This window comes from Lactuca serriola, chromosome 5 (assembly GCF_051521515.1).
Source record: "Lactuca serriola cultivar US96UC23 chromosome 5, Lser_US96UC23_V15, whole genome shotgun sequence".
In the NCBI taxonomy this organism is placed as follows: domain Eukaryota; kingdom Viridiplantae; phylum Streptophyta; class Magnoliopsida; order Asterales; family Asteraceae; genus Lactuca; species Lactuca serriola.
Window position 1 is genome coordinate 250,313,689 of NC_136412.1, and position 27,745 is coordinate 250,341,433.

General features: G+C 36.5%; 2 protein-coding genes across 2 annotated transcripts; both read left to right on the top strand.

Annotated features, from left to right (window-relative positions):
* Positions 1-3,590: 3,590 nt before the first annotated feature.
* On the top strand, positions 3,591-4,751 carry LOC145050364 (uncharacterized). Its single transcript, XM_078998624.1, has 2 exons — positions 3,591-4,004; positions 4,311-4,751. Exons 1-2 carry the CDS (start codon positions 3,591-3,593, stop codon positions 4,749-4,751), a joined length of 855 nt encoding a protein of 284 aa, XP_078854750.1.
* Positions 4,752-23,852: 19,101 nt separating this feature from the next.
* Positions 23,853-24,567, top strand: LOC145053987 (pathogenesis-related protein PR-1 type-like). The gene has a single exon (XM_079002121.1). The coding sequence runs from the start codon at positions 23,909-23,911 to the stop codon at positions 24,395-24,397; it is 489 nt and encodes a 162-aa protein (XP_078858247.1). The 5' UTR covers positions 23,853-23,908; the 3' UTR covers positions 24,398-24,567.
* Positions 24,568-27,745: the final 3,178 nt, after the last annotated feature.

Here is a 27,745-nt window from a genome sequence, read left to right on the forward strand (position 1 = left end):
CAAAGACACCCGTTCAAACATAATGACTTATGTACTCACTCAACTTATTGTTGATACTCTCTTTTCAAATTACTTGTATTATCAGGTAAATAATAACAGGTACTCGCCGAGCTTTTTGAGAAGATGGAGCCATTAGGAGTCTTATCTTCTTCTTTTGTATAACTATTTTGGTTTCAATATACAATGATTGAACACATGTAAATATTATACTTTTAAATACAATGGTTGTTTGTGCTGTGATTACTATGATACATGTGTTGTGATACTACAAATGATGTCCTCCACCCCCGGACGTTTCCGCCGTCTGGTTTGGGGGTGTGACAGTGTGTACGGTTGAAACTTGTTGAAGTGTGTACGGCCGTATACAGGTGGATGACCGTAAACCATTCAAAGATTATTGACTGTACACTACATTCTGACTGTAATTCCTTCATTGACCGTGAGAGCTTCAACTTTTACTGTGTACGGTTGTAAATTTCTGTGTACAGCCGTAATCCCTTGTGCGTCCGTGAACTCTCTCAGTTGTTATTTGAGCATTTTAAATGTTAGTACTTTTCCTGTTAGATTGCCTGTTTGATCAATTCAGAAAAACCAAAAACAAAAATGGACTTACAAAACTCGTCAACTCATCATGAACTTGACTCTGTAATGGGTACAACCACACACATTCCACATTTGTTGTCTGCTGAAGGTTTTCTGGAATGGAAATACCGTATGGAAAAATATATAAAAATGAAAGACTTCAAGATTTGGAGATGCATCTTAAAAGGACTTGTCAATCTCACTAGAACACTTCCGGATGGATCAATTGTTGAAAAGGATATTGAAGATTACACTTATGAGGAATTTGAAAAGGTTGAACAACGAGAAAGGGCACTTGACACTCTCACCATGGCCCTGTCCCCAGAGATTGTACAAGGTTTTAGAGAATACACTTCAGCAAAGGCTCTGTGGGAAGCCTTGATTGAAGTGTATGAAGGGAATGAGGATATGAAACAAAGCCGTCAAGACATGCTGAGGCAGAAATTCAGTATGTTTAATCACATTCTTGGAGAAACTTTGGAAGTTCAATTGCAACGCTTTATCACACTCACCACTCAGATGAGTTCAGCTAGGGTTTCAGTGCCAAGATTAAAAGACAACAAGAAGTTGCTCAGCTCTCTCCCAAAGACATGGGATATGAATGTTGCTGTCATCAAGATAACCAAGGATCTTAATCAACTTAGTTTATCTGAGATAATGGCAATTATCAAGGCTTGTAATATGGATGATAAGCAAAGGGAAATCAATCATGTCAATTCATATTCCATTGCTAATCTCAAAATTCAATCCAAAAATGCCTTTTCATCCTTCGCCACTCATAAATTCAACCATTTATTGCTCCTCAACCCTCAACATATGCCACTCCATCCATGCAAAGTGTTCAACCTCCAGTCTCATATCCACAAGTCGCATCATCTTCAAAAGCTCCTGCTCCAATTCCTACTTCCAAAGAGAATGAAGAAAACTTGGCTCTTACAACCGGTCTTGTCAATTGTTATAATGATTTTGTGGAGGGTGAACTACCTCCTCAATTGTCCTTTGATGATTTGGATCAAATTAATCTTGAAGATGTGGAGGAAATGGATATAACATGGCAAATCGCTATGGCAGTTTTCCGTGAAAAACAGTTCTACAAGAAGACTGGCAAGAACAACTGGGGAATGAATGCAGAGAAGAAGGTGGGATTCAACAAAAGCAAACTTTGGTGCCTTAATTGCCACCAACCTAGCCATTTTGCCTAAGATTTCCCAAAGCCTGGCAGAAGAGAAAATAATGAAAGAATAATGGTGTCAGTTGGTAATAACAGGGGAGCTACAACCAGCAACCAGACCATAAATCTCGCTGTGGCGGCTCAATCATTTGAGTGGGAGGATCAAATTCAGGCTCTGAATATTTTAGGACTTGAAAATGCGCATTTTGCCCAGATCAATGATGTTGCTGAAGGAGAACTTGAAACAGACCCAGAGGCAGAAATGATGGAACTACAATTTGCATTTACGGTTCAAGGTACACCAGAACCTACAAAGCCAGAGGTTAGTGAAATCACTTGCTCTCAATCCTGCATTGAAACTATCAATTGTTTTATGTACACAGGTCGATTCAATGCATAAAGAGATAGAGGAATTAAAATATGATGGATATTAACTTAGGAAAGGCTAGAAACCATTGAAAGATCAATTAGAGGCCAAGACAAAAGACTATAAAAAATTATAGGCAGAGCACAGTGACAAAGGTGTCCATTATAAATATCTTAAGAAAGATTCTAACACTATAACTGTTGAACTTGACACATTGAGAACTCGTTTTACAAATGCCGAATTTAATTTCCAAAATTTCAATGTGTTAAGTGATAGAGTTGCAAAAATAATTGAACTACAAATGAAATTGAGGGATAAAAAAAAGTACGAATAGGTTATGAGGGTGTCCCTCCTAATTTCAATCACAACTACACTGCCAAACCTTTAACTGAAAAAGAGATTAACCGAGAACCATTTATGGTATACAGTAAATCCACTGCTGAACAGGAAACTGCAGATAGTACTAGGGTTTTAGATACTTACATTTCTACCTCCCATGCAGATTTGTTAGTAAACCAGGGAAAGCAAGGGGATGAGAAGATTGATTCAAATAATACTTTTGTGTCGAAATTGGGTGTTTCTGTTTGTGATGAGTCTGTGTCTGATGTTAAGACTGATGTTTATATTTGTGGTGATTTGTTGTCTAAAACTGATGATTATGAAACATGTGGTGTTGCTTTTGAGAAACCTGCCGAATCTGACACTAGCACATCCACATCTTCTACATCTATCACCCAATCTAACTCCCGCACTTACACATGTGGGAAAGTTAGAAAAATAAATAAGAGTGTGAAATCTGATAAGAGTAGTATCAATTCTAGTGATAATAAGCAAATTTGTTTCAACTGTGGTACTGCCGGCCACATCTCTCGATATTGTTCTAATAGGGCCTATGTGCATTTTTCCTCACCGATGAGAGAGAACAAGTATTGAGGAAGGTCTTTAACTAGAAATTCCTCGAGATCTCGCCCTCAAGATGATGATTGGAAGGTTAATCATAACAAGAAAAGGGCTGATTTTCAAACGAACAAACAAGTTTTAAATAAACAAGCCACGAATAATTTGCCAGAATCGAATAAGGCTAAGCCAAGGTCAATTTCGTCAACAAGCGGATCTGGATCATCAACCAATTCTGGTCAAAAATCCAAATGCTCGAAGCAAAAGAAAAAGAAAAACATTTCAAAATCACCCGTAATTTTTCATAAACCTAAATACCAGTGTATGTCCAAATCTACACCTGGTCCATCATCATCATCCTCTGAAAGAGTTTCCAATAACTATGCAAAATTAAAAAGTAAAATGGATAAATCTATGTATGTTAAGCGTCAACCCAGGATTGTAATGACTTGGGTCCCCAAATCTAAATAATCTCGCTCATTGTGTAGGGACAGTTACGGAGGAATGTCGCCAGACCGTGGTATGTCGACAACGGTTGTTCCCGACACATAACAGGAGACATCTCCCAGCTAAATGACATTCAAACCTTTAATGGGGGATACGTTTCCTTTGCGGGAGGTGAAGGTGGAAAGATCACTCATAGGAACAGTCTCAAATGGACTGCTAAGTTTCGAAAATGTCAACTACGCTCCCGAGTTAAAGCACAGCCTGTTGAATGTCTCTCAAATTTGTGACAAAGGATATTCAACTCATTTCACCAATAAAGAATGTCTGATTCTGAAGGCAGGCATTGTCATACCGGATGACTGGATTCTTGTAAAATCAAAATGGGATGGCAATGCATACATCATTGACATGAACAGTAATATTTCGGAACAAGTCACTTGCCTCTTGTCAAAAGTCTTCGAACAAAATGCTATGTTGTGGCACCAAAGACTTGGACATGCTAAAGCAAAGAACTTGAATCTTCTTGCAAAGAATAATATGGTGCATGGACTTCCTGTCAGAGATTTTATCACATTTGAAAAGTGTGTGTCATGCGCCCGAGGATAGCATCACAAAATACCACACATGCCAAAACAGGCCAATTCATTTAACCAGGTGCTCGAATTATTGCATATGGACTTATTTGATCCGGTCAATGTCCTTAGCATCAACATAAATTCATATTGTGTGGTTGTGAACGATGATTTCTCGCGCTTTACGTGGGTCTTCTTCTTGTCCAACAAAGTTGGGGTTGCTGATCTGATTAAGAAGTTCATTTTGATGATAGAGAACCAAACCAATCACTAGGTGAAGGCGGTCAAAATTGACAACGGGACAGAATTCAAGAATTCTGTTCTCGATCATTTTTGTGCAGAAAAAGGGATCATGTGTCAATATAGTTCCATTTGCACACCAGAACAAAATGGTGTTGCTGAGTGGAGGAATGGAACATTGCAAGACGCTGCAAGGACGATGTTATGTGACTCCAAGCTACCCGTTTTCTTTTGCGCTGAGGCGATTAACACAACTTGTTATGTTCAAAATCATGTTCTGAGCAACAAAGCCCAAATGAAGACTCCATACGAAATTATATATGGTCACAAGCCTTCTGTCAGTCATTTCCGCATTTTTAGCTATCCTTGCACCCTTCTTCACCTGGAATCCAACCCAAAATTCAATGCCAAATCCGATGACTGTTATTTTGTGGGGTATGTTCCAATTACTTGTCCAGAATCTCTGAGTCAATAAAACAATCCAGATGCTGATGCCCTCCTCTTACTCCCGTTGAAAGAGAGTTCATGTCCAGAGATGCTTTCGCTGCTACTCAAACCATCTCTTTCCCGAACCGATTGCTAATGAGTATGTGGCAAGCCCTTCTGACGAGTCAAGGTTGTCTGAAATGGACCATTTAATAGATGATGGATTTGTCAATATTCATAACCTTCGCTTCTCGCTCAATGAGATTAGCCAGGAGCTTCCTTCCAGAATTCAACGCTATCACCCAATCGAAAACGTCACTGGTCAGCTGGGCGACGGTATTCAATTGCGGAGTCAGAGTGGAGATATCAATACATGTCTCTACTCTTGCTTTATTTCTTAAATAGAGTCAAAGAATGTTGAAATGGCTTTGAATGAGCCCGGCTGGGTGGATGCTATGCATGAGGAATTGAATCAGTTTGAAAAACTTGGGGTTTGGAAGTTGGTTGAATTACCTAAGGGCAAGAAGTCTCTTGACACGCGTTGGGTTTATCGCAACAATCAAGATGATTTCAGGGTCATTGTGCGGAATAAGGCTCGATTCGTAGTCCGTGGATTTGGACAAATCGAGGGTCTAGACTACACCAAATTTTATGCTCCAATGGTTCTCTTGGAGGCTAGTCGTATTTTCCTCGCGTATGCCTCCTACATGAACTTCATGGTTTACCAGATGGACGTCAAGACTACCTTCTTGTACGACGTGGTAAAGAAAGAAATATATACGTTGATCAACCTCCTGGGTTTGTTAACTCGAAATTTCCCAATCACGTCTACAAGTTGCATAAGGCTTTGTATGGGCTAGATCAAGCTCCTCGAGCGTGGTATGCAACTCATACGAAGCACTTGCTTGAGCATGGCTATTCATGGGGAATAATCGATCAAACCCTTTTCATCAAGCACATTGGTGTTGATCAAATTCTGGTTCAAATCTACGCTGATGACATTGTTTTCGGGTCCACAAGTCTTCAGCTATGCAAGGAGTTTGAAGTCGTAATGAAGAAGTGGTTCGAGATGAGTTAACTGGGAGAAATGACCATGTTTTTGGGGGTACAGTTCCAACAAAAGTCAACCGGTATCCTGCTACATCAAGCCAAGTATGTTGAAGATACACTGGAGAAGTTCGGGTTTTAAGACGCAAAACTTGCACCGACACCAATGGCCGAGAGACCCCTGTTGACTCCGGATATTGACGGCGAATCCGTAGATTAGACTGACTACAGATCGATGATCAGATCATTGTTGTATCTAACCGTAAGCAGGCCAGACATCATATTTGCGGTTTGTTAATGTGCATGATATAAGGCTAATCCTAAACTTTCACATCTTATTGCTGTCAAAAGAATCTTTCGGTATCCCAAAGGCAGCCCAAAATTGGTTCTTTTGTATCCGAAAAATTATGAATTTGATTTATATGCTTTTGCTGACAGTAATTATGGAGGCTGTGAGCTTGACACGAAATCTATGTCTGGAGGATGTCAATATCTTGCTGACCAGCTAGTGTCATGTCTTGGATTAGATGTCTAAGCCCATAACTATTATTGGTATGTACTCGACCCGAGAGTAGCATGGTCCATTTGGGTTGCATATCATTAGGACAATTTGTTAGGATAGACTTTTGAGAGAAGAGGTTATATATGATTTATTAAGATATTATAATTTATAATATGTTAATATGAAATCATATGTTTTTAATTAGTATTAATCAAGAATTAATTTGAAATTGATTTAGTGATCAAAAAGAGACTAATTAAATCTATGGGGACTAATTATGTTAATTGGTTATATTCATATATGTTGGGCTTATGATCCATGTTGGACCAAGTTTATGTATGGATACATAAAGAGTTGGGCCACATGAATCATGGATCATAAGACCCATGGGTATGGATTTAGGTTATATCCATGACCCTAGAAATCCACATATGAATACATAGTTCATTGCCCAAAATCGCAACTGATGTATTCTTGTAGTTGGATCTCTTTACAAAACCATTTAACAAAGCTCAATTCGATGTGCTTGTGGGATTTTGAAAATGATACGCTTTGAGGACTGTTTTTTGTTTTTAGGTAGTTTAAATTTGTGCATTTCCTTTTTCATTCTCCCCATGCACAAATTTAGGGGGAGAAATAAACAAAAACAAAACAAAAAATTAGAAAATCTTAAAAAAATCCACAAATAGTGTTATTTCTGTTTTATTTTTTCATAATCTTAAAAAAAAAATCCAAAAATAGTGTTATTTCTGTTTTAATTTTTTTTCCAGGAAATATCAGGAAAATCCAAAAAATATGCTTTTGATGAAGTTTGTTTTCATGTGATGTGTTGGGAAGTGATATCAACATGTGTGATAACAGGTAATTAAAATTTGTTTAAAGTACCAAAACTGAATTGTCTAGGCTCTGTGTTCGCTGCGGTGGTAGGCATGAGAGACTTTAATGGACTTGACTAGGCATATAAGAACTTAAGGAATCTAGAGACTTGAAAAATATTGAATTAGATAGATCCGTTCAGCCTGACAATACGATGCTTGGGTAGGTTGAGCAGGGAGATATACATGGGAATCTGCAGATTACTTTAAAATAATCTGTATCTAGAACTGTGGTTTAACTTTTCCTCGATGTACGGACTTTGTCCTTAATTCCGGTATTGACGGCGCGACTAGGGAATTCCGATAAATTAGGTCTGTAGAAGGTTATTTTCTTTCTTTATTTCTGTTAGTTATATGTTGCCTCCTCTACGTGATTGAAATACATCCAACCTGGACTGCAACATATGCAATTCAATCTCTCTACATCCTCTATCTGTGCAATTCTTTATGTCTGTTAGCCATATGTTGTCTCCATATACTTCTCAATCCCTCCAAATCTAGTCAGTCGTATGCTTCACCCTCAATGTGATTGGAAGAGATCTGACCTGGGTGTATAACATATGCATTCTAAATCTGTCTTCTCCCATAATAATTGTTTGCTCATCTAAAGTAAGGTGTATTTTGGAAGTTTCTGATTATTGGGATATATCAGGAAGCGGGAAACATGTCCTAGTACATCTAAAATTGAACAATTAATAGGTTGTCTGTATATCTGGCTACTCAATTTAGGTGGACAACAATGTCCTTGGTCGTCGTCAAATGAATGGTCCTTAGGAGTTTTATCTAGGAACATAAGATCTCATTGTCTTGTCACTTGTAGTATGTCCTAAATTTGTCAAAATCTTTCGTGTTTAAGTGGACCACAATACCAACGATTGACCAGATCTATTCATGAAGGGGAGGTACTGACAAACGGATAAAAGTTGTCTAATAACTTTGATCCCAAGCACACAAAATTAATATTATCTGCTCTAGTGAAAATTAGAAATTAGAATTGATTCATCTTAATTTTAATTTTAATTTTATTTTTAATTTTATTTTATTATTATATGACATCCCCATTTTCACGGCCAGAAAAGACCTATTTTGTTTATGTTTTATAAAACTCAGAGTACCTCTTTTAGTGAAAATGTTGCGGAATTTGTTCCCAGTAAAACATGATAAATACGTTATCAAAACATTTCCGAAGAAATGTATTTTAATTCATTTTAAAACATTTAGGATGTCATCGTCAATAGAGAAATATAAGCATAAACAGAACTTACATTCATTTACACTAGTGATCTACATCTCATTAATCTCTTAGTGTAATGTAACTTCGTATCGACACCTGTGATACAAATAAGCTTGAGTGGGTCAGGTTGGGAAACTAGTGAGTACACAGGGATTTCAATCCCACAATGTTATATCATATATATAATTTAGAACTCACAAAATATGCAATTTCACCATATAGATGTAAGTAACTCTTACCCCACCCCATTAATCCTTACAACGAGACTATCCATACTCTCGGACATTAAATTTTACCTGTTACTTAACCCATACTCTCGGATGTAATTCATGCTCTCGGATCAATAATTGTGCCCATTCCATAGTCTCGGATTAGGGACAAGTGTGTATGTGTAAATCCATTTTCCCGGATTAACGACGAATGACTACGTCCTATCCATACTCCCGGACTGAGGACGACTGACTATGTCTTAATCCATACACCCGGACTAAGGACAACTGACTATGTCTTAATCCATACTCCCGGATTAATGACAGTTGACTATGCCCAATCCATACTCTTGGACTAGGGACACTGACTATGTCTAATCCATGCTCCCGGATCAATAACATATACTAAAGTTCTATTCTTTGAGTATAAGTCACTCGTACTTGTAAGAAAATACTACCCAATATTCCTCATAATTAATTTAGGTTTACTCTTTATCATAAATCATCATATATAATTTGGTATGTTCTTTAACACGTATTTCAGGCAACATCAATTAACTCGCACATAAACATATAATTAATACTTCAATCAATACTTGTATTAAAATCATGTTCATGAAATGGACTATGCACTCACTTGAAAAGGTGGTGACTCGGCACTCGGACAACACTTCGTTACACCATTTTCCTTTGACAAAACCTAGTATCATTACCACTAGAGTTTAGTCTAATATTCAAAGAGACTAATTAATAGTCTTGCTATTGTTTCTATTATATAAGCACGAAACAATATTTCTCAACCACTATATACAGACAGGGGCCAGACATAAAACACCGGAGGGCAAGACCATTTTGGCATATAGCACTTCTGAAATCCAACAACCCTATGCGGCCTTTTAAACCAGAGTCCCCGTACCGCGAGTGGTTAAAAGATATTATAATGACACTTATATAACTCATAATAATAACTCAAATACTTATTATAAGGTCCTAATAACATTACTATATTAAAACATAAGATATACTAACGATAGGGTAGGCATAGCTTACTTACAACGAGTTTTTCGCAAAATCGGGCTTCGCTGGAGCAGCGTTCCCGAGCCAAAAGGCTCATCTTCTCTGAGCTTCCCAGTGCTCCAGGACTTGCGTCTATCACCTTGGAGGTGCTAGGGAAAAACCATGAAGGTTTCGGGGTATTTTGGAGGAAAGAAGTGCATAGTTGTGAAGAAAATGGGAGATTTGCGCCTTTATTTATAGGCTGTCAGCGCCGAGTACGCTGAGCGTACTCAAAAATTACACTGAGCATAATGCGTTTTTAAGGGTTACGCTGAGCGTACTCAAAATTGCGCTGGGCGTAATGTGCCACGTGTCGCCATCTGGTGGCTAGCCTTGGGGAGGAAGCAACAATTGTGATCGCGCCACGTCACCCAAACTCGCACAACACCCTCCTGACTTAGAAAAATCATAACTCTTGCATAAGAGCTCCATTTTCAACGTTCTTTATATGCATGCGTAGGTCAGATCATAATCTACAACTTTTATTTAGACTTCATCGGCTAATTCTCGACCGATCTTAAATTTAACAGTGGGAGGAGACTAGACTGTTTAAATAACCGTGAAAAATTCGTAACTCCATCATACGGACTCCGTTTTCCTCTGTCTTTTGATCATTGAGTTCCTATTAATGAGGTCTTAAACTCTCATTTAGGTCGCGTAGGCCAAAAACCGCTCGAACTAAAATTCGAGTTTCGGGTCGTGCACTACTATGCCAAATCTTAGAAAATTCATAATTTCCTCATACAAAGTCAGATTTGGGTGTTCTTTTTTTTTTTATGTTATCGGTTTAACATATACTACAACTTTTGTTTAGATCACTAAGGCTAAAAATTCCTCAATCGTAAATTCACTATTTACGTCTCCCGGTGTCGTGCTGGTTTTGCCGTAAAACTTCGACGGGCCATAACTTCTTCGTTAAAACTAGGATTTCGGCGTTCTTTATATGTACGGAATCCTTGTAACATATAGTATAACTTGGTTAAGATTAATCCTTATACATAATCTTCCATTAAAAACTCATTTTTGACGCTCATTGTCTCTAAATTGACTAGCCCGGATCTGCGGTCGTTACATATTATTATTATTTTTAGGCCTTGAAATGTGTTGTTTTAAAAATTAATTTGTTGTGTCATTGTGCTTGGAGTTAAAGCTATTTGGGTTGCAGCCCATTAAAGATGGACCGAGTATGGGTCATGGTATATAAAGTAGAGTTTACAGCTGATATCTCTCTTACTCTTTCATTTATGTGCACAGCCGTAAACATTCTCCCGATTCCCCCTCTCTCTCTAAAAATCCATTGATTCATCGTTTAATAAAAAAATTGTTCATTACTCCGTGTAGGTATCATCAAATCGACCTCAACGATGCTAATCTTGAACAAAACCGACCATAAATCGAGTGTTTATTGAAGACAATCGTCGTTTCGACACAGATGAAGGGTGTACAGCCTTTGAAGGGTGTACGGCCGTAGACCCCCAACTTTGCTCGAAAATGAAATTTTTTTAACAACTCAAAATTAAAAGCTTAATTAATTGTTAAACGGGAAAAACTCGATGTTTATTGATTAAAAATTTGTGTTTTCTCACTTATCTTGGTTTATGCAGAACAAAATGGTTGTATTTAAGTTTTCTAATGTTCATAGCTCGGTCATCTTCTTGGTTGCTCCTCCAGCAGCTCACTCTGATTTCAAATCCATGGTCTATGGATTGAGAAAATGTTGTCTGTCTACTGCTCTTACTACCAATCCTGTTGATTATCTGCAATTGATAAAGGAATTCTGGAGCAATGCAGTTTTACTTAAAGATGAGAAGGAAACAAAGTCCCTTGAAGCAACTGTCAAATGAAAGAAGATCTTCGTGACTGAGCAGATCCTCCGTGAGGTATTGCAGATTAATGATGAGTCATAATTTCCAACAGAGATTGATATGGATCTGACTCAAGAAATAATTGATCAAATGGGATATGAAGGAGTGTTTCCTCCAACTCTTAAGAAATAGTGGCCTCCGTATTGGAGATTTTTAGCTCACGTATTTGTGAGTTGTATTTCTGGTCGAAAATCAGGAGCTGATGAAATTTCCTTAGTCAACACTGGTGCAATCCCAGCTCTTGCTTCGAGCATGGATTTCAACTACTAAAGGTTCATATTGAATGAGATGATTGCAAACATTGAAGGAAAGACAAGTGATAAGCTTCGTATGTATCCAAGGTTTCTTTATTTAATCTTCAACTTCAAACACCCAGAGATTGAGACAAAGAGGAGAAACTCTGGACCTCAAGTCCATCAGTTCTAGCGCTTTTGGTCTTATGAAATAGAACCGGAAGGGAAAATTTATGTTTGAAGGAAAGTATCCATTGGTGACGTTTGGTAATTTTGTTGAATTAAGTGATGGCTCTGGTTCTGACGATTTCTCAAGCCCTCCAAAAACTGAGGATATTGTCATCTCAGCCTTAGAGCGAGCTCCTCCGGTCGCAATCGTGGCCGAGGAACATGATTTAATGCCCGTGCACGTTCAAACTGATTTCAGTGAGAGTATGATGGAAGATGTAACTGTGAATGATGATGCTTCTTTTAAAGATATTGACTTCTTAGGTTTTGATAGGGACAACATTCCTTTAAATCATAGCAATGAGGGTTTCCTATCAAATGCAGACCTCGACACTTTCTTTGACAATATCAATAATTTTGCTCAACAAGCAACGAAGATAAGGGATCCTGAAGATGTTCAAGAAACTATGCCTCCTACCTCAAAGCAGATGGCTGATACCTCAAGTCATATGAATGCAACTTCAGGGATTCCTCCCCTTGATGGTGCTATTCCGACTACTATGCCATCTGTGAGTGATATTCTGACAACTCAAATATCGTGCTTGGATCCTGAAGATGTTCAAGAAACTATGCCTCCTACCTCAAAGCAGATGGCTGATACCTCAAGTCATATGAATGCAACTTCAGGGATCCTGAAGATGTTTCATATATCGTGCTTGGATCCTGAAGATGTTCAAGAAACTATGCCTCCTACCTCAAAGCAGATGGCTGATACCTCAAGTCATATGAATGCAACTTCAGGGATTCCTCCCCTTGATGGTGCTATTCCGACTACTATGCCATCTGTGAGTGATATTCTGACAACTCAAACCTCCCAGTCTCCGTTAAAAAGGAGAAGAAATAACCCAAGGTCAGGAGTACATATTCTGGAACAAGCCCCACCAACTTAATCAACAAAAATTGATGTTGCATCACACATGCCAAACCAAGAAGGCCCAAGCACGATATATGAAACTGGAGGCTCATCAGCTGCTCAGGGATCATCTCCTCTAAGGCATTTGCATGATGCTACCTCTGAGAGGCTTGCGATGCACTTGGCACAGCAACAAAATTCATTGCCTTCCTCTCATGCAAAAGGAATATCTATTGAGGAAATCCATTCAAGGGATGGTGATCCTTTAGTGTCCAAGCTTATAGAGGAAATCAGTGTTCTCAACCAGAAAATATAGAGAAAGAACTCTTAATTAGACAGCATGATATTCGAATCGCTAATCTTGAAGCAGATAATGCTTTGATGCCAAAGAAAATTTCAAATCTGCAGACACATCTTGGGACTTTAACTGCATGTTACTATTATTTGAAAAGAAAATTGGCAGAGGAACTTGGAGATAAGTTCAAATCATCAGTTGAAGAGTTCAGAGTTGGCCAATCTTCTCAAGAACCCCTCGTTGACCCGCCCATTGTGAGAAGAACTCAAGTTGTTAATCGATTTTAAAAGGAACCAATTCAAGCTCCTCACATAGTTTCGTTAAAACGTGCCAAATTGGCAGCATCTCCTAAGAAGCCGCAACTGTTATTCAAGAAGAGTTCAGATCAAAATGCTTGTGGAGATCAACCCAAAATCACGGTAACTGATCTTGAAGAGAAACGATTTGGTCACAAGTATGTGAAAGATCAGGAATTGTGTCATGAGGTTTTCATGATAGATTGAATATGTGGATTGTGAAGCGTAAAAGTTCAAGCGTGGAGTATTACAAAGACTTTCATGATTTCAGCTGATGGACAAGAGTTGACCTTTCTGAACTTGTTAATGCTCCATTTTCTAATCCATCCAATGATCCATGAGCAACTCACATCAAGCTTTTTCTAGAAAATCAAGTAAAGAAGGGATTTACTGACATGAAGACTGTTGAGTCCATCATCAAAAGATTTCCTCACGAACTTGATCCGAAGACTAACAAGCCTTTCCAGATGATAATGTGGCCACCTACCAACCAAGTGAGACAGATCCCTATTTTGCAGAATTTTTATGATGAATCTCTGAGAAATATGCTCTACTAGGTTTATGATGAATCCATAGCTTCTGCTGTCATCAAATTTCCAGATGGTTGCTTTCGCTTATTTGACAAGAGAGATCTATTTCAATTTGGAAGGTGGGATATTCACTAGCTGGCTCAACATCAAATCAAGGTTGCTAAAGATATTTTTGAGAGTGCAGCTAAAGAATACACTGCAACGGTTGTAGAGATCATCCAGAAAGAGATGTGGCTTGGTGCTATGGGGGGTCAGATGTGCTTGTCATTGAAAAAGACTGAGTCAATGCTAGCCTCAAACCAAGGGGGGATTGAAAGGTATTGTCTTTGTGGTTTATGCTAGGGAATCATTTGTATAGGTCTTAGTGGGTTAATGGTCATGTTTTGTTGATCTTTTTCATGTTTACGGTCAAGGTTGTGTGTACGACCGTAAACCCGTTTACGGACATCTATCCCCTATATATAGGGCTTGTCAGAGTTTGTCAGGGTTGTTGACGAATCAATAGCGTTTACGGTCAGAGTGTGTGTAACCAAGGTGTATTTGACATTTTTATGATATAAGCGTGTGCATGCTTGGCTTCATTCTTCTTCTACTCCTTTCTCGTTGTGTTAGATTATTGTTTGTTTGATCACTAGTTTGGATCCTCAGATCTAAGGACCTTACAAGAATCAAACAAAGGATGAAGATTAGGATTTTATGAGGTGAAAGAGGCTTTAGAGGTAGATATTGAACCATAAAATGGGTTTAGTGATGCTTAAATACGAAGGAAACCCTAAAAGATCATAGTCTTGAGCTCTGATATGTATATTTATATACATACATATATATATATATATATATATATATATATATATATATATATGTATATATATATATATCATATCTTAATATTTTAACCTTTATTATTCTTATTTCGAACTAAAAGGTACTTATAACGATTAAATTTATATTTTATAGGAATAATGTTGCTAGAGCCGAAAGGATTTAAAGGAAGACGGAAGTTCGGCTTAAAAGACAAAAAGCACTACTAGAAAAACAACCTTTTACGACGCACAATGTGTGTCGTAAAATGCTTAGACGATGCACAAATGTGTGTCACGGAAGGCCCTATCATAACAAGAGACGACACGCTTTTGCGCATCGTCTATTTACGACACGCATTTACGACGCTCATTTACGACTCGCATTGCGTATCATTAAAGCCTTTGTCAAGAAAGGCTATGTTATAAATGAAGATGACACACATTTTTGCGTATCGTAATTTTAAATGTTAAAAAAAATGTTATTTATATATTTACTAATTTTCAAATTAAATTTGCATTTAATGTATCATAATAGATAATAAAATAGCATATACAAAAATTACAATCCATTGCATAAAATTTAATGTCATACAAATAATCGATCCATGGAAAGATAAAATAAATCAATAGAAGTTGTTTTCTCCCTATACATCATTATCACATACTAAATAACAAACTTTATTTCATATTCATACATATGATTACATTATTCAACTTAAAAAAACATATACTTACATCTTCACCTAAAATGTTATTACATGATGCAAGTTGGCGACTTCATTGATGGATCACCAAGTAACACCCTTATGCTCCAAATTAACACCAAGATATCGTGATGCAGCACCTGCTAACCCCTGTTCACAAACTCACCAATCCATAAGCAATATTTTCACTAAAAACAATTCACAACTTAATATTATATTATATTTATATTTAATATCTAACAATCTGCAAATAACAACAAAATAAATAGATTATGATAATATAAATTTATTATATTTATATCCAAATTCAATCACCTGTTTTGCTGCAAGTAAAGCTGCTCTTGACTCCAAGTTTATAGCTGGCATTCGTCCACCCTGATAACAATCATAACATTAAATGATAACGGGAGGCTCCGCCTGATAACAATCATAACATCTATCAAATGATTGAAAGCGAAAGTTTGCTCTGCTGTTTCCTGAATTTTGCTGTGATTTCTAAATTGTAATCCATCAGTTATTCTGGCTAATAACAGGAGGCTCCGTCATGTGGACACCATTGCAAAGAGATTTTTAGACTTGACCATGGCACACGGGAGGCTCCGCCATGTGGATACCATTCAGCCGCTTCCTGCTGAAGAGGAGAAAGAACTGAAAGTCACTTTACAGGAGATTCTTGGGGAAGGAAAGAAGGTTAAGCTTGAACAGAAGGTAATTTCATATCATATGCTTTTGTGTTTTAAGGGTTAAACAAATCATTTCAAGATTTGAAAATTATTAAAAAAACGTTATAATTGTAGAAAACAAATTGATAACCTTCTAAAATCTTGGGAGCTAAAAGACTAAAATGATAATTTAAAAGATATAAAGTGGTCTGAAAAATTCATATTAAAAAAACGTATTTGAGAAAACGAGCGCATCCCGGAGGAAATAGAAAAAGAAAAAAGAGTAAATTACTAATTTAGTCCGTATGGTTTACACAAAATTGCAAGTTGAATCCAAACATTGAAATTGTCCCAATAATGTCATATTTTGTTGCGGATATGGTCCCTGTGTTTAACTCCAAATTGTAAATTTACTCCAACAACTGAAGTTATTATTATATAGTCGCAACACAATGCAAATCTAAGCACAACATTTGGGACGGTCTCAAAATTTGGTTTTAACTTGTGATTTTTAGTAGAGTAGAGGGACCTAAGTTGTATTTTACTCGAGAAAAACAATTCAGGACAAAATTGTAATAGGTTAGCACATAATCAGACGCTGACTCATCTTTTTATATCAATCAAATTGATCCAAGTATTCTTGGTGGGCTTGTGGTGGAATTTAGTCAGAAGGTGTTTGACATGTCTATAAAGACACATGCCAAACAAATGGAGAGGTTCTTATGAGACCCCATCAACTTTGATGCCTAAACCACTTGTGTTTGTTGTTCTTTAATCAGACACTCGAGGCTTTTTGAAATTACCTTCTTGCCCTCATGATAGCCTTCGTTTTTCATTTCTTTCCCCATGGGTTATTTACAACTTATCCAAGTTATGGATTCTGATAAGTTCACAATAAGATCATCTGGCAACAGAATAAATATATCATCCAAATCAGAGACAACCATCAACAACGAATGAAAAAGTACAACTATGTACAACAAAAAAAACTATTTAATTGTTTTGTTCACTCCACATTAACCCTAATATGAATTATATGAGCCTTATAATAATACAAAAAATATCCATATACTGAATGCAAAATAGTTTGTTTGTTACATGTGTTAACAGTCTATTTTCTTGGTTCCCATACAAGAGTAATGATATGTATGTATGTGCCAGGAGCAAATTATATGTTGAGATTCAAGATCCAGGATCCTCTTCTCTATATTATCTGCAAAACAAAAGAACACCATTATTTACCTTTAGTTGAAAAAACATTCTACAGAGCTAAAAACTAATATCTATCCAAAATTTTCAATAAACCATTATATAATGTAAAAAACTAGAGTTACAGAAAGAAATCATGTAAATGCTTAGTTTTTCAATTTCTTTACGGTTTTGCATTTTTACAAACACCTGGTATGCACTATGCAGTTCTACATTTCCCATCAAAATAAAATCAAAAATTTATTGTCTACATACGTAGCTAGAACCAAACATCTTTTTGACTGCCATCCTTCTAATTGTAATCCTAAGAGCCTCACTCTAACCAAATTCCAACCGAAAAAACAAATCAGTATACATACATGCACACATCTGCACAATCAACATCAGAAGCATATCATTACATCTCGAATGAGAGTGGCATATTACTTTTTAAATCATTTGGATCTTCATTCAACAATTAACGTCTGAGTCATCTCAAATTCATACCAGAAAACTATATACGAGCATTAATTACAACAATAACCTATAATAAGACTCATGTATTAGGAATAAATTTCGTAAAATAAGCAAAAATCAACAGAAACCAGTGAAAGCAACAATTCTGGTGGAGCATATAAATAGAACTAATGAACATGGACATATACCAACATACACATAATGCTAGTCACGATGTTTCATCTTCATTGGAAACCAACGATCAAATCATATACTAAAGGAATGAGAATGACTAAAAATAGGACATAAAACTTATCTTACATAATAGAGAAGTTCAAAGGCTTGATTCTGATTCGATGGATTGAAGTGGAGACGATGAGCTCCTTTGAAATTGCCAAACACATTCGTTAGTCATCACTTCCCGCTTTTCCACATCTTGAATCTTTGTAACCGACTTCCAAAATTAGGGATAAAAGCAACAGCCATCGAGGGCGACACAGATGAAATGAAATTTGATAGAGAGGACGAAGGGGTGTGGAAGAAGAAGAGCAATTGAATAGGAAATGACGAAAATTTGTGACCCAGTCCATTCACAATCGACATGAGAGACTCAACCTCTGCTAATTGGAAGGGTAATTGAACAGCAAAATGAGGGCAATTTAAAAGCAACATTCTTGTTGTTTGTAGACAAACCATGAGAGTCGTTCTCTGTAGACAAAACCATGAGAGTCGTTCTCTGTAGACAAAACCATGAGAGTCGTTCTCTAATGCTGGAAATTTGAGACCCAACAAATGATGGTTGTACATTCTTGTTGTTTGTAAACCGAAAACGACGAGGAGGAGGAGGAGGAAGGGACAAGGGAAAGAAATCAGAGTAAGGACGAATACCCTAGGGCTTCTTTCTTGCTAATTGGAAGAGGCGGGGGGTTTAATTTTTTCAGATAGAATAGGTGGTTGTTTAATTTTTTGGGGATTAATTTCCCCGCTTAAAACGCGTGTTTCATTAAAAAATTATAAAGCGACACACCTAGATGACACACATTTTGTGATAGGCGCCCTCCGCATTTCTTTTTTTTCTTTTCTGACACTAATTTTAGGGCACGCACAAATGCGTGTCCTCTATCCTTCAGATTTTTCAAAATTGACATTAGTTTTTACGGCACGCACAAATGTGTGGCCTCTATCAGTGCGTGTCATTATTTGCGCGTCATTAAAGGGTTGTTTTCTGTTAGTGAAGGATGAAGATGGATGAAGGAAGCCTACTACGCCCGACGTATTGATGAGATGAAGACTACCCCCAACGTAGATAAAAGTACGCCCAACGTACTGGGAAGGTGTCCGAAATTCCTAATCGCGATGGATTTCTTAGTACGCCCCGCGTACACCGACTTACGCCCAACATACGTAAGTCGGTTCCAAAGTATATAAAAACTGATTCTTGGCCAACCAGTAAGGAGAAATCAGTTACCATTGATCCTTAGTCGACAATTAACTTATATTTAGCCGTTTTAAGGTTCTAGAAGGCGGCCGAGAGGCCGTTAAACTGAAAGGAGCAAAGATCTAAGGTACTAGATTGTGGATTCATGTAGGTAATCATGTGGTTAGTTAACGTGACCATGTTTAGCATTCCATTGAGATGACACTATGTGTTTACTTTCTGATTTAGTTGTAACAACCTTTTACTTTATGTTTATGACTGAATGAACCTTGAATTTATGGTTTAATTGCTATTTGAATTATTTAGTCTTTTTCAATTTATTTTGCCAAGTTTGATTCAAGATCCATATGTGTTAAAGATCGTTACTTATTCATTATTGCTGAATTGATTTAATTTAGATGACCATCTGACTATGTTAATTTGAATCATAGTTGTCCAGTGACCATTGGTGATTATGACTAGTGTTTTGATTGAAACCTAGGGTTCGGAAATAAAGTTGTGAACTTTAATGTGTGTGCATGAGTAGAATGACCGTTCTTTTCATGATTTAACTCCTATGACCATTAGGGTTAAATAAGATCAAATCTTGCTTAATACAAACTGAATACTGGTTTGCATGATTGTTAGTTTACCGGATCAATGAATTAATAATTATGTTGAAATCAAAGGATTAGTAGTCGTGACCATGACACTAGTCATATTACAAATCGGTGAATAATGAATAAATATCCATTATATCGGTAGTTAACCATTAATTTGAGACGTAATTTATCTAAATCAAAGTACCTAAAGAGATTTTATGCAATATTAATAAATTAAAAGTAAGTTTGCTTGGGGGCAAGCAAAGGCTAAGTGTGGGGTATTTTGATATGTATATATATATATATATATATATATATATATATATATATATATATATATATATATCATATCATATCATATCAAAATATGTTAGCCTTTATTATTCTTACTTAGAAATAAAAGGTACTTATAATGTTTAAATTTATATTTTATACGAATAATGTTGCTAGAGCCGAAAAGATTTAAAGGAAGACGGATGTTGGGCTTAAAAGGCAAAAAGGATGAAGATGGCTAAATGCAGCCTACTATGCCCAGCATACTGACGAGATGAAGACGACCCCAATGTAGATACAAGTACGCCCAGCGTACTGGGCAGGTGTCCGGCATTCCTAATTGCGATCGGTTTCTTGGTACTCCCTGTGTACACTGACTTATGCCCATCGTACGTAAGTCGGTTTCAAAGTATATAAAAAGCGATTTTCGGCCAACCAGTAGGGAGAACTCGACTACCATTGCTCTTTAGTCGATAAGTAACTTATATTTGGCCGTTTTAAGGGTATAGAAGGCGGTTGGGAGGCCATTAAACTGACAGGAGCAAAAATCTAAGGGATTAGAAAACGGATTCGTGTCGCTAATAATGTGATTTGTTATCGTGACCATGTTTAGCATTCCATTGTGATGCCACTATGTGTTTACTTTCTCATTTAGTTGTAAAAACCTTTTTACTTTGTGTTTATGATTAAATGAACCTTGAATTTATGGTTTAATTGCTATTTGAATTATTTAGTCTTGTAAAAACCCTAACCCGAAACCTGACACGAACTCGACACGAAAATAAACGGGTTGACACAACACGACACGTTAATTAAATGGGTCGGGTTAGGGTCAAGCACTTTCAACCCGTTTAGTGTTTCGATAGGACACGAACCCGACACGACATGACACGATTGCCACCTCTATGTGTTAAAGATCATTACCAGTTCCCTATTGCTGAATTGATTTAGTTTAGATGACCATCTAACTGTGTTAATTTGAATCATTGTTGTCTAGTGAACATTGGTGATTATGACTAGTGTTTTGACTGAAACCTTGGGTTAGAAAATAAAGTTGTGAACTTTAATGTGTGTGCATGAGTAGAATGACCGTTCTATGCATAATTTAACTCCTATGACCATTAGAGTTAAATAAGATCAAATTTTGCTTAATATGAACTGAATACTGGTTTGCGTAATTGTTTGTTTACCTGATCAATGAATTGATAATTATGTTGAAATCAAAGGATTAGTAGTCGTGACCATGCCACTAGTCATATTAGGAATCGGTGAATAAAGAATAAATATCCATTATATCGGTAGTTAACCATTAAGATATGTAATTTATCTAAACCGAAGTACCTAAAGAGATTTGTCTTCTATTCAATTTATCGATATTTGATGTTAAGTGGTATTTGAGTATGTAATAAAACATGTGGTTTGTTAACGTGGATTCATGTCGGTAATCATGTGGTTTGTTAACGTGGATTCATGCCGAGAGACCGTTAAACTGAAAGGAGCAAAGATCTAAGGTATTAGATTGTGGATTTATGTCGGTAATCATGTGGTTTGTTAACGTGACCATGTTTAGCATTCCATTGAGATGACACTATGTGTTTACTTTCTAATTTAGTTGTAAAAACCTTTTACTTTATGTTTATGACTGAATGAACCTTGAATTTATGGTTTAATTGCTATTTGAATTGTTAGTCTTTTTCAATTTATTTTGCAAAGTTTGATTGAAGATCCATATGTGTTAAAGATCGTTACTTATTCATTATTGCTGAATTGATTTAGTTTAGATGACCATCTGACTGTGTTAATTTGAATCATAGTTGTCCAGTGACCATTGGTGATTATGACTAGTGTTTTGACCGAAACCTAGGGTTAGGAAATAAAGTTGTGAACTTTAATGTGTGTGCATGAGTAGAATGACCGTTCTTTGCATGATTTAACTCCTATGACCATTAGGGTTAGATAAGATCAAATCTTACTTAATACGAACTAAATACTGGTTTGCATGATTGTTTGCTTACCTGATCAATGAATTAATAATTATGTTGAAATCACATGATTAGTAGTCGTGACCATGACACTAGTCATATTACAAATCGGTGAATAATGAATAAATATCCATTATATCGGTAGTTAACACATATGGATCTTCAAGTCAGGTTATCGAAGTACCTAAAGAGACTTGTCTTCTAGTCAGGTTATTTGAGTATGTAATAAAACATTTGTTATTGCTTTCATGTGTTTTATGTAACTTATAATCAAACACTTCAAATTAATTCACCACTGTTCCCCTAGTGTTCGACACCTGTTCTTACCACAACTCTACTATTACACGATTAGGTCCACTGCCTAGTGTGTGTGTTAGTTTGGTTGTGATAAATTTAGTTTTATAAATTTAAAACTTGAGCAATAAAATTTATATATATATATATATATATATATATATATATATATATATATATATATATATATAAAACCACACATCAAGTTTTTGGCGTCGTTGCTGGGGAACGGTTTTCAATCAATTTGGTTTATTTGATTATTCGTTATTTTTTCGTTTTTTGTTTTATTTTTATTTTATTTTCGTTGATATCATGTCACTTGTCGGGAAGGTGTTTCTTGTTTTGTGCAAGAATATGTGATCATACGCATTGTTTGGTTTTACTTTTGCATGGGTTTTGAACATCTCATGTCATTAAAAATCAAATACTAAATGACGACTACAAACTGTTCTATGAGATGTCTACAGGAATACATCACATATTTACTCAATTTTTCGATAGGAGGAGGCTAATGAGCATGAAATCTACATCAATGTTGAGGAAGAATATGGCGGTGCCAAGATGAGGGGGTTTCGATTGCACCAATTCCATAGAGGTGAGAAATGATGTTGATGATTTTGGAGAGAGAAACAACAATGGTAAACATGAATGTCATAGGTGGGCGAGGAAGAGCGTCACCCATGGATATTTGTTATTTTGTTTGGATCGGTGAAAAGAATGGAATCCGAAAACAATTTATATAAACAAGTTTTATGAATGGAGAGGCGACAAGTTTCTAGGTTCAAGTCGACGAGGAGGTTTCTAGCTTTCGGGCTCTCGTGTTGTGAGTGTCGGTGATGAAAAATATGAAAGAAAATGGTGGTTTGAGTAGTGACACTTATGGAATGGAAGAAGGTGGTGTTTTGGAGATGTAGACAATGAGGGTGGTTGGGTATGGGAAGGTGGGTCCTTATTTAATAATTTCGATTATTAAAAATTATAAATAGGCAAAGACAGGGACGGACGCAGAAATACACAGTAGGTGTTGCCGTGGTTGAAGAGGTGTTGCTGGTGCATGAAAAATAGGCAAAAAACCAAAAAAAATCGTAATGTTTTCCATTACGTATGGGAAAACTAGGTGTTGCCGGTGCCACACCGAGACACCAAGTAAAACTGTCTCTGGGCAAAGATAAGAAATTTAAAAGGGTATAAATGTTTTTCCTATATGCACCAGGGACCAACACTATAATTTCTTCATACCGTAGGGACACGATTTGTCAATATTGAAAAGGTTGGATCAAATGTAAGAATTTGATCAAACCTTAAGAACCAAAACTGTACTTTACTCAAAATTATATGATGTGTCCTTCATTTGTATCCATACGATTAAGAATTTCCGGGAAAAAAATAAGTCACAAAACAATAAGGACCAAAACGATTTGAAAAGTTTTAAAAGTCTACACTAAAAGATGAATTAGAATGTTGTAATATTTTCTTTATGTATATACAAGCGTCACAATTGAATTCTATATTCTAGATAATTTCTTCCTATAAATTCTCACTCATATCACCCAACTCCAACCACCTTAAGTATCTTTTTGTTATCACTAAACAAAATAAAAAATGGTCCAGAGGAACAACAAATTACTTCTTCTCGCTATATTCATGGGAATTATTAACTTTTCTCAAGCCCAAAACTCGCCACAAGACTTTGTTAATGCCCATAATCGAGCTCGAGCTCAAGTTGGTGTAGGGCCCATGACATGGGACAGTCGTGTGGCTAGTTTCGCACAAAATTATGCCAATCAAAGACGGGGTGACTGTCGGATGATGCACTCCCAAAACCGTCCCTATGGTGAAAATCTTGCCTCTGGTTCAGGGTTTGTCATGACCGGTGTAGATGCTGTGAACATGTGGGTTGGCGAGAAGGCCGATTATGATTATAATTCAAACACTTGTGCTCCGAACAAGGTGTGTGGGCATTATACTCAAGTTGTTTGGAGCAATTCGGTTCGTCTTGGTTGTGCAAGGGTTCAATGCAATAATGGTGCATGGTTCGTGACGTGCAACTATGATCCCCCCGGCAACTATGTTGGGCAAAAACCTTACTGAAGTTGCATGTATGAAATAATTCGCCCGCACTCACATGAAGTATAACTTTCGAGTGCATGATTAAATAAATCACACTTGAAATATATGTTCAAGTGACTGATTAAATAATTGTAATAATTGGATGGATGTAAGAAACATATGTTAATAGATGTTTTTCCATTCTTTTCCTAGTTTTATAAAGTATGGTACCACAAGTATTTTGGTCTAAGATCTAAACATGCTTCAAGAATTAAAAAGTATGTACAACACATATTTACCCAATATATAACTAGGTATATGCATTATATCAAATAACCAGTAAAACTTCGAATGATTTTGGCTTTGAGCATATAATCCTGGTGTTTCGTAAATGTCAGAGATGACCACGATTCGTTACACCTTTGTGCTTACATTTTACAACTTTTATCAATACATATAATAAACCGAATTGATCATTTTCACGCCATAATATATTTAATTTGGGCCTTGGATAACATAAAAATAAGTGTCATAAGAGTAAAATGTTTTACTTACGGTAAAATAAATTGCTAATATCATTCTAATCTTACAAGCTTTTTCGAATTTGTTTAAATGGTTCTTGATGTTTTTTTTTGGCTTCTTAGGGACACAATATGAGTTTTGTCTGGTTTAAAAAGTCATTTTTGAAATTTAGAAGGGGTAAACCCATTACCCCTTTACCATGTCATCAAATAAAATGCTACATAAGTTACTTTTTAATAAAATTTTAATAGAGGTGTCGCCCTCCTTTACCCAAAAAAAAAAGCCATATAAGATAAAATGGAAGAATCTGTGGATTAGATCCTTTACGTTATAGACTTTCTGGTCCATGTTTAGATCTGAAGTTGAAGAAGAAAGTAACCTTTTCTCCGATGTCGTCCAATTCTCCGACAAAGCTTCCTTCTAGGTATTTCCACCTCCGAATTTTTCTTTTACACTCTTATAATTTCCAACCTCTTATTGAACACCAATGTTTGGTACTAAGTAGACGACGAGGAAATCCACCTGATGAAAGGCTCCAAGGAAGCAGTTGGCCACTAAAACAACAAGGAAGTCTGCTGCGGCAACCGAAGGAGTGAAGAAGCAACACAAATTTAGACCAGGAACTGTAGCTCTGCGAGAAATCAGAAATTAGAAAGTATGAGAAAAAGTTGTTGACCAGAAACTCCCAGTGTTGTTGATCATTGTTGATCAGGAAACTCCCAGAACAGATCTTCGATTTCAGAGCTCTGTTGTTGCTGCATTCTAGGAGGCGGTGCTTGATGTGTATATATTTGGATTGTTTGAAGGTACTAACTTATACGTGATTCATGTTAAGAGAGCCACTATTATGCCTAAGGATATGCAACTCGCTCGTAGAATCCGTGGGGAGAGAGCTTAGATTTTTCGATCTGATTTAGCTCGTTGAAGATATTGTTTAGGTGTTCTTTCATTGATTTTGTTGCAAGATGATTGTTTGGTTATCTATTTTGTATCTTTGTTTTTGTGTAAATTGATGTATGTCGATGGATTTTGATATGTTATTCTAATAGGTGATCTAGTAATTAACCAACGTGTTTGTACAATTTATGATCATCTATCCTAAGTGGCAGGAAAATGTTATCGATTTTGATATGTTATTCTAACAGGTGATCTGGTAACCAAACAACTATCATGTATTTGCTAAAATAGGAAGTTAAATAAATCCTAAAACACACTAGATTATGGTAAAAATTGAGATTTTTTTTTTGAGTTTATTGAATTGCAAACTATGTGTAAGTTTAATAACTCCCACGAGTCTATGTGTAAGTTTAATAACTCCCACTATTTCGATCATGTATATGGTTATACTAGACAAACTCAATTGAAAAATACATATCTTCAAAAATGGTCTTATTGGTTTCAAATTAAATCAAGTTTGGTCCTTAATGTTTTTTTTTTTTTTTGTCTTTAAGAATAGTCACCATGGTTGAAAACTTTTAATGGATCTTCCTTGTTGCTAACTTCATCACTTTTGGTCCGTTAAGTTTGAACATGTTCAAGGGAAAAATCATATTTTTACATACCACAAGCAACATTTATTTTTTAAATTATAAACAAGCCCTAAAATCCTAACATTTCACGTTGCACGAATTTGCCGATCTTGGAAGCTCCAATGTCCGCCTCCATCTTCCTTTACCTCTGCAACTCCGACAACTCCAACTCCAACCCCGAAGTCGGATCATTACTAGGCCCTCTATTTGGCGCTTAACGTTTGGTTCTAGTAACACCCTTTGGTTCTAGTAACACCCTCATCTGAATCCCCAACATTCCCTCTACCATCCCCTACTCTTGACCCGATCACCTTTTCTCCATTCCTCACCGACGAGGATCATACCGCAACCAAGGGGTAAACTCTCAAACCCTTTTGGATTATTGGGTGCAAATGGTTCTTCAGCCGTTGGTTTCACAATCGAAACACTTTCACCATTGATGCTTTTAATGTAATAAGAACCACCAAGTCCACCATGAATTGGAGTCAGTTCGATTCCTTTCTTTAACGTGATTCCAATCTCCTTCACGAGCTTTTTTTTTTTTTGTGAAGTTACTATAATGTCGTGAGATCTTAATGGGTCTAGATCTATCACTCTGTTGAATGTCTCTACCTAGAGGAGAAAGACATGGACTTGAAGAGATTTTGTGGATTAAGTTTCTTGTTAGGAGAAGAGGGTAATCGTTACGAATGGCGCTAAATTCATTTTTCAAGATCATATCTCCAAAAGTTAAAGAAATATCTTCGATTGGGACTTTGAGAGCGATTTGTAACCTTCGTTTGACCATATGTGCATTATCGTTTCGATCCAAATCATTCCAAATACACATCATCTTTCTGTTTGAATGAAGATTTGTCTTCTACTCATGGTTTTCAGTTTCACTCCTTCCATTGTGTCGTTTCCAATAGTGATTCCTTCCTACAGGACTCTTGACAACTGATAGAGCCATTTGTGTTTGAACTGGGTTATCTAGGTTGCGAGACATGAACAAAGGGAGTGATGGGGTTGAGCGTGAAGGTAAAGGTAGGCTATTAAACACAAACACTCATTAAACAAGAAAATGGTATTTTAATTTTGACACCAGCCATATGATCAAATCAAGTAGGTTCATTTTCCCCTAATTTGTACACAAACATCAACAAGAGATATAGAATTTGATTAGAGAAGACATACAAGAGATACAATCTCATCGAACTATGACAAACAACGAAAACAGAGCTAATTGAAATGCTTATTCTAATGTCATCGCCAACGAAAGGGGAACTCCAACCTCCCTCTTTCTCTTATCGCCGACTCACGACATACACACGTACATTTTTCTTTCTGTTTCTTTTTCCTC

What these genes read in the sequence shown, in the direction of transcription:
- LOC145050364 (XM_078998624.1), top strand. Translation starts at nt 3,591, where the DNA reads ATGACATTCAAACCTTTAATGGGGGATACGTTTCCTTTGCGGGAGGTG. An exon ending in TTCTTGCAAAGAATAATATG is followed by an intron (nt 4,005 to 4,310) that starts GTGCATGGACTT and finishes ACCAATCACTAG; the next exon opens with GTGAAGGCGGTCAAAATTGA.
- LOC145053987 (XM_079002121.1), top strand. Translation starts at nt 23,909, where the DNA reads ATGGTCCAGAGGAACAACAAATTACTTCTTCTCGCTATATTCATGGGA.